The sequence below is a fragment of the Ammospiza nelsoni genome, chromosome 1 (genome assembly GCF_027579445.1).
Source record: "Ammospiza nelsoni isolate bAmmNel1 chromosome 1, bAmmNel1.pri, whole genome shotgun sequence".
NCBI lineage: Eukaryota > Metazoa > Chordata > Aves > Passeriformes > Passerellidae > Ammospiza > Ammospiza nelsoni.
The window spans coordinates 1569996-1582338 of NC_080633.1; the positions used below are offsets into that span (position 1 = coordinate 1569996).

At 45.9% G+C, this 12343-nt stretch overlaps 1 protein-coding gene across 1 annotated transcript in view; it reads left to right on the forward strand.

The window, feature by feature from the left end:
- Positions 1-7828: 7828 nt before the first annotated feature.
- MYL3 (myosin light chain 3) overlaps positions 7829-12343 on the forward strand; it is a 15506-nt gene continuing 10991 nt past the window's right edge. Inside the window, 2 exon segments of the mRNA XM_059486964.1 lie at positions 7829-8039; positions 10901-10909. Of these exon segments, the coding sequence (XP_059342947.1) occupies positions 7910-8039; positions 10901-10909 (139 nt within the window). The 5' untranslated portion in view covers positions 7829-7909.

Below are 12343 nucleotides of genomic sequence, written 5' to 3' on the forward strand. Positions count from 1 at the left end.
GGATTTATTTGGAGCATCACTGCAAAGGGATCCATGGTTATGGACGCGGCTGGAATTTTTAATCAATGCAAGAGGTTGAAATCCCAAGAAACTGACCAGGGCAATGTGGGGATTTATTTGTTGTAGGGCTGTGACTGGAAAGGAAAGCCCCAAGTGTTCACAGCTGTGGGAATGAGAGGCGGGATTAGCTCTGATTCCTGGTGGGAATTTGAACATCCTGAGTGTCCATCCAATCCCAAGGCGGGAATAACGACATCCCTGCTTTTCCTGACAGAAGTTTATGTAAACCCAGCTTAAAGCTTTCCAGCAGGCCCAAGTTTTCCATCAGACAGATTCCAGCAGCTGGGATTCATCCGAACACGGAGTTTTCCCAAACATTTCAGCAGGAAGATGAGGTGCAGGTTCTCACAACCTCTGGGAACAGAGTTTTGTGTGCTTTGAGCCATGGAGAGGGAATTTTATAAGGATAGGCAGTAATGGGATAGGTGGGAATGGCTTTAAACAGAAGGAGAGTGGGTTTGGATGGATATTGGGAAGGAATTCCTTACTCTGAGGGTGGTGAGGGTCTGGTATAGTTTTCCAGAGAAGCTCTGATGCCGTTTCCCAGCCATCCACACTGTGCCAAATGATGGCATTGCAGCTTCCTCAGCAAAACCAGAGGGGCAGGATTGGTGGATCCGTTGGAAAAGAGCCCCAGGGATCATTGATTCCAGGTAAATCAACAATCTCCATCCAGCTGGGAATAACTGTGAGGATGAGGGAAGAGTCCTGGTGATGTGTTCTCCAGGTGAGGGGTATCCATGGTTATTCCTGCTGTCCTCAGGCCAAAGGGAAAGGTTTAAATGACCCCAGGAGAGGGCAGTGATCCTCACTGGCTTCCCTAGGGGGAAAATACACATTAAGAATGGACTCAGAGAATTCCAGGGTGGTTTGAGATGGAAAAGAACTTAAAGATCATCCAATTCCATCCCTTGCAATGGGCAGGGACACCTTGCACTATCCCAGGTGGCTCAAAGCCCTGTCCAACCTGGCCTTGGACATTCCAGGGGGCAGCCACAGCTTCTCTGGGAATTCCATCCCAGCCAGGAATTCCCAATTCCCAATCTCCCACCCATCCCTGCCCTCGGGCAGTGGGAGCCATTCCCTGTGTCCTGTCCCTCCATCCTTGTCCCCAGTCCCTCTCCAGCTCTCCTGGAGCCCCTTCAGGCCCTGCCAGGGGCTCTGAGCTCTCCCTGGATCTTCTTTCCAGGGGAACATTCCCAATTTTCCCAACCTTTCCTCACGGGAAGGCTGTTCCATCCCTGGGATCACCCAGAACTGGCTCATGACAAGCAGCTTTCCAGTTCCCACGAATCTCTGCCCTACTTTTCCCATTTGAAATTCCATGGATGTCAAAGGTGGATCAGCTGAGCTGTCACAGACCTCGTGCAGTCCTCAGCCCTTGGATCTGTATCCAAATCTTGTTCCAGCTCCTGGAGTCTGGATGTGGGAAATCTCTCCTGGAAGAAAGAGGAAAAAGAGGGGAAAATGTGTTTAAAAAGGATGAAAGGATGGGTTTTGAAGGACAATCAAATTTTAATTCGGTCAAGACTGAAATGCTGTGTTTGGTGAATGCCTTATTAAAAGTGATCCCAAAATCTTTCAGGAATGAGGGAAAGAAAAGGAATAAGAGGATAAGGTGGGAACTGAGGCAGAGAAATAAAAAGTGACTGGAAGTCCAGCCTGGGGCAAATCAATTCACAAGCACAGGATCCCATTCCCTGTTCATGAGCTGAGCCGTGACCGTCCCAGACAGATCCAGGGGCACTTTTGGATGTTCCCTTTGAGCCCTAATCTTGATCTCAGCTCTTCCCACAACTCCCAGGCTCCTCCAGCCCAGCTGGGCAGAGCATTCCCGGGATTTCAGGAGCCCTTGACATTCCTGGCGTTCCTACGTGCCCATTGTTCCCGAGCTGGTGGCTCGGATTGGGTTACAGCCCCACAGGGAAGGGGGGAGCGTCGCAACCAGAGCCCAAATTCCGCCCCATGAGAAAGGCAGGGGAGTATTTTGGGAAGTGACATCGATGTTCCACCTGTGGCATCCCAAAAAAAGGCTCCGTGTTCCCTTTGGATCTCCCCTCTCCTTGTTAAAACACCGGGACAGCATCAACACCAAGGAAATTAAGGAAATTTGCTGTTAAATCATTCCTGTTTAAGTTTTTCCCCATCCTCTTTTCCTCCTCTTCCCACTTATATTTAGGCTTCATTTTGATGCTTTATTCAAGTTTTATCCCATAACGTCAAAATTTCCTTTCCCCCCTCCGTGTCTAATTGTGATAAAAGCTGGAATTGTGGTTCCTGCTGCAACCTCAAGGGAATCCCAGGATTCAAATCACAACAAAAAATAATGGCAAGGTGCAAATTCCTTGGATCACACTGTGAAGGGATCCATGATTATGGATATGGGTGGAGTTTTAAATATCTTGGAGAAAAAACAGGAGGAAGACTGGGATAATTTTCCAATGGGAACAAAATCTGTAATTAACAGAAACAGATTATCATGAAGTCTGCAGAAATAATTGTTAATTAATCCTTTAAATTGTTTAATTAATCCTTTTTTTCTTTCCCAAAACCCCTGAAAGATCCTGCTGATTTTTTTTTCCAGGTTTTTGGAATTTTTTTCTGTCTTTGCAGCAATGGAATGCCAAAACCCAGATCCCTTCTGCTCCTTGTCCCGTGGTGCCTCCACATCCAAGGATCCATCAGAAACTCATTTTCCATTAAATCCCACAGGGCTTCATGAGAAGAGCACATTTTCCCTTGGATTTTGCTGCTTGGTATCTTTAACATTCCATTTTCTATAGAAAAAATACTTTTGATTCTAATTTTTGATCCTTCTTTTCTTGTCCCAGGGAGGAGCCAACATGTGTTGTCCTGATCCCAGAAGTTGGGAAGGAATGGATGGATCCTGCTCCATATCCACAGCTGGGATAATTCAGCATTTTCTCCTTGAAGTTTTGGAAGTGATTTAGAACAGCTGAAGAGTTGGGCCAAAAGTGGGAGTTGGATTTTTTTTGGGAGCTGAAATTCCTATAGGAAATAGGGATAACACCCCATGGGATTAAATAAGGTATAAATTCCCATTTTTCCCTTTATTTCTGTGCCCCACAGCAGCTTCTCAGCAGGCAAATCCCTCTCATGGTCCCACCTCATCCCTTTGTCCATGTGGATCCAACACCTCCCCATCTCCCTTCCCTTCCCTTCCCTTCCCTTCCCTTCCCTTCCCTTCCCTTCCCTTCCCTTCCCTTCCCTTCCCTTCCCTTCCCTTCCCTTCCCTTCCCTTCCCTTCCCTTCCCTTCCCTTCCCTTCCCTTCCCTTCCCTTCCCTTCCCTTCCCTTCCCTTCCCTTCCCTTCCCTTCCCTTCCCTTCCCTTCCCTTCCCTTCCCTTCCCTTCCCTTCCCTTCCCTTCCCTTCCCTTCCCTTCCCTTCCCTTCCCTTCCCTTCCCTTCCCTTCCCTTCCCTTCCCTTCCCTTCCCTTCCCTTCCCTTCCCTTCCCTTCCCTTCCCTTCCCTTCCCTTCCCTTCCCTTCCCTTCCCTTCCCTTCCCTTCCCTTCCCTTCCCTTCCCTTCCCTTCCCTTCCCTTCCCTTCCCTTCCCTTCCCTTCCCTTCCCTTCCCTTCCCTTCCCTTCCCTCTTTATCCACTCTGGTGTTGATGGAAAAACTGGGAAGATCTGACAAAAAAATTGGGAGCCAACTTGAGATTACCCCTAAATTCCCCATCTGGTTTTCTTTTTTTTTCTTTTTTTTTTTTTTTTTATTTAATAGTTTTCCTTTTATTTTTAAACTGCTTTGTATTTTTCTTCCATAATTATCTTGGAAATGCCAGAGCCTTTTGGAAAGCTTGGAATTTCTGTTTTTAACTGGGTTCGCTAAAGGGTGAGTAGCAGATGTGCTTTGGAGCTGGTTTTCCTCATCCAACATCTGTCAGGAACATCTGCGCTTGAGAAGCCCCCCCCAAAAAATCCTCATTTTTGGGTCGCAAATCATCTAAAAATGATTTTTTTATGCTCTTGGGGGAAGGCCTCAAGCTGTGGCCATCTCCCAATTCCAAGGGCAGAATTCCTTAGTGGGAAAAGTTGCACAACAATTTTTGGTTGGAATTGGGAACATCTTTGACGTGTCAAGATCTCGTTTAAAGACGTCTGGAGACCTTCCAGGGATGTTTTGGAAGTGAGAATTGGAGTTTAAAATCCCAAATTGATTTGATTTTTATTTTGAACAGAAATCCCAAAACGTTCCAGAGGGGGGATAAATCAAACATCTGGAAACTGATGCATTTTTTTTCCCCCAAATAATTGAATTTTAATAGCCCACAACAATATTCTATGGGAATTGGTCACTTCTCCCAGGTTTTTGTTTTCCTTGGAAAAGGGGGATTCACATTCCCTCTCCAGCCTCCTTTACATGGGGGGAAATGTGGCAAAATGCAGGAAAAAGAGGGAAACTGGGAGATAATCTAATCCAGGTCCCTTTTCCATGAAATGTGCCTCCAGATATTTTGAGGTCCCTTCCAACCTGATTCCAGCAGACATTCCAGCATTCCTTTCCATGGGACAGCCAGAATTATCAAGGGTCATGAGGCACCGTGGCAGCATTCCCGAATTCCAACGATCCAGATTTTGGCTGGAATGTTTTGTTTTCACTTCAATCCTAATTTTTTGGTCTTTAAATCCAGTTGGTTTTGGGTTTTGTGGGAAATGTCTTGCTGAGTCTTGGAGAAACTTACTCTATCCTGAGAATCCAGGGAATTTTAGACAATTCCAGTTATCCCAGCTTCTCCTATGGGATTCTGGAACTATGGAATGACTTCCTGGCATGACTTCCTGGCAGAAATGTTGAGGAGAAATCTCCAACCTCTTCCCCAAATCCATTTGTAGGAAAAAGGATTTTTTTGCAAGTTTGGGGTTTTTTGGGAGCTGTTGGGATTCCAGTGATCTTCTTGGAAGAGACGGATGAAGCATTTAGGAAAAGATTTGGCTGTTGGCAGAAGGATTTGCAGGGCATTGGAATATCTCGAATCCATGGAATTTGTCCAAGCAGAGGTTTGGTGTCTGCAGGGATTAAAATCCATCAGGTGCTTCTCTGGTTTGGGTGGATTTTGGATATTTAAAATAAAGAGGAACTTAGGAAATCTTGGAGTCCTGGAATGGTTTGGCTTGGAAAGGACCATCAGACCATCTTCTTCCAATCCATGGGCTCCAAGCTTTGTCCAACCTGGCCTTGGGCACTTCCAGGGATCCAGGGGCAGCCCCAGCTGCTCTGGGAATTCCATCCCAGCCAGGAATTCCCAATTCCCAGTCTCCCATCCATCCCTGCCCTCTGGCTGTTTCCTGGAAAATCCACCTGATCTGCTCAGGGATTTTGGCCGTCCACAGATCCTCACCAAAGAACTCCCCAAAAATCCATGGATTTACCCTGGGTCTAGAGGATGAACAGACAGGAGGAAACAGAATCAAATACCAAAGGATTTAAGTGGGATTTCTATCCAAAATTTTCCAATCCAAGAAGAAATGACTTCCCATAAAATGTCAGGAAACGAGAACTTTTTGATGTTCACAGAAGTGCAAAGGATCACTCCCAAATATTTTTTACCACAAATATATAAAAACATTATGGAGAAAATTGGATAATCCAGAATTTTGCCTGAAAATCCAACTGGGGTGATTTCCAGGCCTTTTCCCTGACCATCATTCCTATTATTTCTTTTCAGTAGGAAAAAAGCTGAGGAGAAAAATAAACCCCAAAAAATCAGCCAACTTCCCAAATGTGGCTGATCTGTGGGATTTGGGAGAGAAGTGAAACCTGATCTGTGGGATTTGGGAGAGAAGGCAAATCCATCCTTCCCGGTTTTTCTGGGCTCTTCTTATCTGGCAGAGGTGGAGGTGATGATCCCAAGCTGCTGCTGAGATCCTGCTGGCGTCTTAATGGCCTGATATTTTCCAGGGCTGTTTTCCATCTGGGAATGCAGCCCGGTGTCTTTGTAAACGTGTGAAACTTCTCCCTGTGGCTGCAGCCGATCCCAGATCCCAAATTAATTTTCACTGGAATTTTGCTGCTCTAAATGAGCAGAATTCAAAATTTCCTGGATCTGTGCTGATCACAGAAATATGGATTGAGGAATTTATAGTGAACATGGTGAAATAAATCCTTGGGATTTTTTGGGATCTGTGAAAGCTCCCCCAATTCTCCAGCCACGACTTCTTCCAATGCAGGAATTAAAGAGGGAAAAACTTTTCCAGGATATGAAAACAAGGAATAATTCCTGTTATTTCTGGTTTTTTCCCCAGTTCCTGGGAGTTTTCCAGGCCAGGCTGGAATACCCTGGTCTAATGGAAGGTGTCCATTGCATAAATGGGAGAAATGGGAAAAATGGGATAAATGGGATAAATGATCTTCCAGGTCCTTTCCAACCCAAACAATTAAATGGATCCCATGGTTCTGTTTCTTCTCAGGGATATTTCCAGTGTGCAGAGTTTGCAGGGATCCATTCTGATCCCAGAAACTTTCCTGTCCTAATTCCTGTTGGGATAGAAAATGGGAAAATTGGAAAGAAAAAACCTGCAGGAAAACCTTTCCAATGGGGCTTTGCCATCTGAAGGAAATCTGGGAAAAGGGGGGATCCAGGAAAAGCAGAGGGAAGGGGTTTGGATTATGGATCTCTAGGATGACACCAAAAGGAACTCCAAGAGATTTTTATGATTCAGCGGATATTTATTGGAATTCCAGCCTGGATCCCCTCACAAGTACACTGTGATTTGGTGGGTGGCTGCTTTGTTCCAGGTTTTTTGGGAAAATACAAATAACCCAAGGAATGTGCAAGTGCCCCTGTGTCAAAGATCCTCCTGGTAAAGAAAAATGACCTGGAAATGGAAAACATCCCAGAAAAACGACATGAATCTGGGAATTATTCCCTGCATTTTGCTTTGAGGGGAAGTATTATCCAATCCGAGTGAAGGAAAGCTCCAAATGGACGCTCTTATCTCAGTCCTTGGGACAGGAATTTGGCACTCGAGTCCCAAAAAAGGCCTGGAAAATCCAGGATGAGGAGGAACTTCCAGCACAGCCCCTTTCCCTGTGGAGGGAGGGAGAAAGGAGGAGAGGAAAATCCAGCAGAAGTCAAAGAAGGAAGGACAGAGGGAAAGAAGGAAAGGAAAAGAAAGAAAAAATGGGGGAGGTGGAATGAAGAGAAGGAGTTGGGGAAGACGGAGAAAAATCTGGGGTGCAGAGTGTGTGGCTGAATGTTTGAATGCTCCTGGGTGCATTTGCCTCCAAGCCATCCTGGTTTTTGGGCCCCTTTCCCAGGAGAAGGGGCAGCGTGTGATCCGAGACGGGAATTCTCCCTGCGCCAGCTGACACGACGCGGATGCTTCAGCTTCCCCAAAGCCCCATCCTCAGCTCTAAATATAAACCCGGGCTTATCTTTGCCTGACAAAGGCCAGGGAGGCCATCCAGCCTGGAAAAGTGAGCTGGGAATGTCACTCAGGAGCTGGGAATGTCACTCGGGATGGCCCTGGCAAGGACCAAACCCATCGGAGCACCTGGACCGTAACCCAGCCTCCCCCTTGTCCCTGCCCAGCAAAAATGTTTGAGCCGGCGCCCGGCTCGGCCTAAACCCCCCAAAATCTCTTTTCCATGGAAGTGTTAATTGGGAACAATGCCGGATCCAAGGGCAGGATCCAAAATAGCCGGGGCCAGTCTTGTCCTTTTATAGCCGTGGCCCCATTGTGAGCGGCGGCATGTGACGGGTCTGGGAGGGACAATGTGGCACTTCCAGAGGGGATAAAGACCCACTCCAGCCCGGGATTTTTCCTGCAGCAGCTCCTCTTTCCTGCCTTTCCCACCCTCTCCAGCTCTCCTTCCCACATCAGCCATGGCTCCCAAGAAGCCCGAGCCTAAGAAGGCGGCCGAGCCTAAGAAGGAAGAGCCCAAACCAGCGCCTAAACCAGCGGAACCAGAGCCCAAAAAAGAAGTGGAGTTTAACCCAGCTTCGGTCAAAGTAGGTGGATTGATCCTGTGGTGGCGTTGGAGCTGGTGGAGGAGTTGGATACTGGGAGTTGATATCCTCAAAAATTAGCTGGGAATTTGGTTTGTGCCGAAAAGAGAATGTTCCATGAGGGATAAACTCTGCAAGGCACAGGAGGAATTCTTGGTGGGGCTTTGTCCTTTGGGGGAAAGAATTGTCCTTTGGGAGTTGTCCTTTGGGAATTGTCCTTTGGGGAAAGGATTGTCCTTTGGGAGTTGTCCTTTGGGAATTGTCCTTTGGGGGAAAGGATTGTCCTTTGGGAATTGTCCTTTGGGGGAAAGGATTGTCCTTTGGGAATTGCCCTATGGGAATTGTCCTTTGGGAATTGTCCTTTAGGGAAAAGGATTGTCCTTTGGGAATTGTCCTTTAGGGAAAAGAATTGTCCTTTGGGAATTGTCCTTTGGGAATTGTCCTTTAGGGAAAAGAATTGTCCTTTGGGAATTGTCCTTTGGGAATTGTCCTTTGGGGGAAAGGATTGTCCTTTGGGAATTGTCCTTTGGGGGAAAGGATTGTCCTTTGGGAATTGCCCTATGGGAATTGTCCTTTGGGAATTGTCCTTTAGGGAAAAGGATTGTCCTTTGGGAATTGTCCTTTGGGAATTGTCCTTTGGGATTTGTCCTTTAGGGAAAAGGATTGTCCTTTGGGAATTGTCCTTTGGGAATTGTCCTTTGGGGGGAAAGGATTGTCCTTTGGGAATTGCCCTATGGGAATTGTCCTTTGGGAATTGTCCTTTAGGGAAAAGGTTTGTCCTTTGGGAATTGTCCTTTGGAAGAGGGCATTGCCTTTGGAAAAAGAAGAGGAGCTTTTCAGGATCTCTTTTATAGTGGGAATTTGGAGCAGACAATCACAGAATCAGGGAATCCCAAAATTCTGGAATGGTTTGGGTTAGGACAGACCTTCAATCCCATCTCATTCCATGGGCAGGGACCTTCCACTGTCCCAGATTGCTCCAAGCCCCAGTGTCCAGCCTGGCTTTGGGATCCAGGGGCACCCACAGCTTCTCTGGGAATTTCATCCCAGCCCCTTCTCACCCTCCCAGCCAGGAATTCCCAATTCCCAATCTCCCATCCATCCCTGCCCTCTGGCACTGAGCGAGCCATTCCCTGTGTCCTGTCCCTCCATCCTTGTCCCCAGTCCCTCTCCAGCTCTCCTGGAGCCCCTCCAGGCCCTGCCAGGGGCTCTGACGCTCTCCCTGGAGCTTCTCCTCTCCAGGGGAACATTCCCAACTGATAAATATCCCTGGATCCTCAAAAAGCAGTTTCCCCTCAGGAAAACATGGGAATCATGAGAGAAAGGGAAGAAGTTGCTTTGTCTCCTCAGTGATTGAATCCTCCTCTTCTCCCACATGGGACCCAGTCCCACAGCTCAGGATCTGGGACAAATCCCAGAAGGGCGTTTTCCTGCCTTGAATCCCAAATTCCCTGTAAATCTTTATATATCAATGAAAAAAAGAAATTATTTGTAACATATCAAATAATCAAGTCCCAGGGAATTCAGTTTTGGGGAAGTTTTGAAGGGAATAACTCCAGAGTTGCTGCTGTGCTCCCAGAACAATTCCATGACCTTGAACCAGAGGTTTGTGATGGGCTCCAGCTCCCTCCAACAGCTCCATGCTCAACATTCCAGTGCTGGAAAAGGACAGGCACAAAGGGAATTGTTTCCCTTGGAGGCACAGGGAGCTCCAGCCAGGACGCCGTGACTTTGTGGGAATATCCACCGGGATTCTGGGGACACTGTGGGGTCAAGGGCAGCAAGGATGAGTTGTCATTAAAAAAAACCCCAAACCCCAAATTGGTATCTCTCAAAAAAAAATCTTTATTTTTTAATCAAAACAATTCCATGCTCCACATATTTATTTTTATCTTTATTATATTTATTTTTTATCTAAACAATTAATTCCTGCATTTTTAAAAATTACTCTGCACAGCTGTTTGGGAAAATTCTTATTTTTCATGGAAATGTTTATTTTTCCCTTTGGCACAATTTTGAATTTTGAAGGTTACATGTATGATAAATATTATATAAATTATGAGTTCTTATCCCACTTTGAAGGTGCTAAAAGTTTGTCTAGAATTCCCAAATAATAAAAAAATCCCAATCCCTGCAGGGAATACCCCATTCCTAAATACTGGGTCAGGGAAATTGGGAAATACAGAGTTGGTGTCTGGGGCATTTTTTCCCAAACTTATAGAAAGGGAAGGGGATATTTCCTAGACAAATTTTCCCAGGAAATCTTTAGTTTGATCAGGAATGCCCTTGTCTGTTTGTGCAAATTCCAGCTCTGCTGGAGCCAGAATCCTTCCCAATGTTTGGAAAAATGCTTTAATGAGGGTTGGAATTCTCCAAATATCCCAATTTCTGCACTGCAGGGTGAAATCCATTCTCATTTCCACAAACTGTGGTTTAAAAAAGTAGGAGAAACAACCTTGTACCCAAACAAAATGTTCAAAATTAATGGGAATGTCTCAAATTATTTCTGTTTATTCCAGATTTTATTGGTTGTGTTTGGAATTTGAGACTTTTTTTTTTTTAACCACTAAAAAGTCTCAAAATTAAAATATTCCTGTGGTAGGGAAAGGTGCTCCTTGTTGAATTTTCCCACCTCTCCCAGTCCAGATAATGATCCCAGGATCTTATTTGGCACTTGGAATGATATCAGATTTTCCCCCACTTTTTTCCTCTCGCCTTTGGATGCTCCTGGTCTGGTTTTTTGGTGTGTGTTGGGATGCCAGTTCCAGAGGCCTAAGTGTGGGATCCATCCCTTACCTAAAGCCATTATCCCAAATTTTTGGAGTTTTTGTCATGCACATTCCCATTGGATTTACCCAACGCTCTGAGATTTTCAACATTCCAAATACTTCCCAAATTTCCAAGAGTGGGTGCAATTGGATGTTGTTTGCAACTCATCCAAAAATTTTGGGGGATTTATTCTCCATAAGAGTTGGGCTCATTCCTTGGAAAATATTTTTTTTAAGGAAGTGTTTTTCTAGGATGATCTCGGTATTTTTTATTTTGAGGCTTAAATTGTAAGATAATTGTAGGAATTGAGGAATAATTGCAATCTGAAAAGATTTGGTAGCAAAAAATTGTCTTTTCCATACATTTCATTCATTCCCACCTGGAGGCTTTTTAATAGGGAGGTGCATTTTCCCAGGAATATATTTTGTTTCCATGAAAAATAATCTGAAAAATGGGATCAATTTATGATTTTTAAGGGCACAGAAAGAGCTTTAACCATGGGAAAATGGATCGTTGGATTTAAATCCTCAGTAATGAACAGGGAGGAAATCTCTGGAAGTTCATCCCTTGGGATGGGGCCAAATTCCTATAATCTGGGTGGGCTGAGTCACCCCTTGGGAGAAGCTGAGCTGGGATAAAGGGAGATGAGAGGGGGAATTTGGGAATTTGGGCGCCGGCATTTCAGTGGCTAAAGTTGGATGAGGTGATGTTGCTCCAGGTCTGGTGACTGGGATCAGAATCCACGTGGAGACATCTGGGAAACGTGAGGACCTGGAAGGGGACAGGGTTTTCCATAGAGGGTTTTCCACATTTTCCATGTTTTCCTGGGGAAAAAGCAGCCAGGAATTTTTTTTTTTGGGGGGGTGCTGGGATCTCAAGGCCGTGGGGAATCTGTTGTCCCTGCAAAGCCCTGATGGGATACTGGAATGGAAAAGCTTTTCCCCTTTTTCTGCATGGAAAGATGGAATAGCATCCATGGTGGGAGCAGCCAGGGAAAACAGGGATGGTGCAGCAGCAGGAACGGGGAATCCTGCTGGATTTGCCTGTTCAGCTCCAGAGTTTGGAGCGTTCCACAGGCAGAAGGGCTGGGAAAAGGGGAGCTTCTCTTGGGATGAACGGGTTGATTTTGGGAGAGATGGATTGAATCGTTCGGTTCCGTCCCACCCCAGGGATGGGATGATTCCAGCTGCCAGGTAAGTTCTCTCCACCCTTGGGCACTTCCAGCTGTTTAAAAAATCCAGCTCCAGGAGCTGGAGCTCTTCAAAATGTCCCTGGAATGGTCCTGAAAGATAAACAGGAATGAGCTGCCCAAAAGGGACTGGGGAAAACGGGATAATGGGATAATGGGATAACGGGATAAAGTGGTGACAGGAGAGCTCTGCTTTTGTTTCCCAACTCTGGCGGTGCAGAATTCCAAAATAATCCCTCTCTAACCCAGTCCTACTTCCAAGGGGGTCAAAAAACTTCCCTCTGGAAAATGAGAGAATCCCGGAAGTTTTGGGTTGGAAGGGACCTTAGGGATCATCCCAATCCACCCCATTC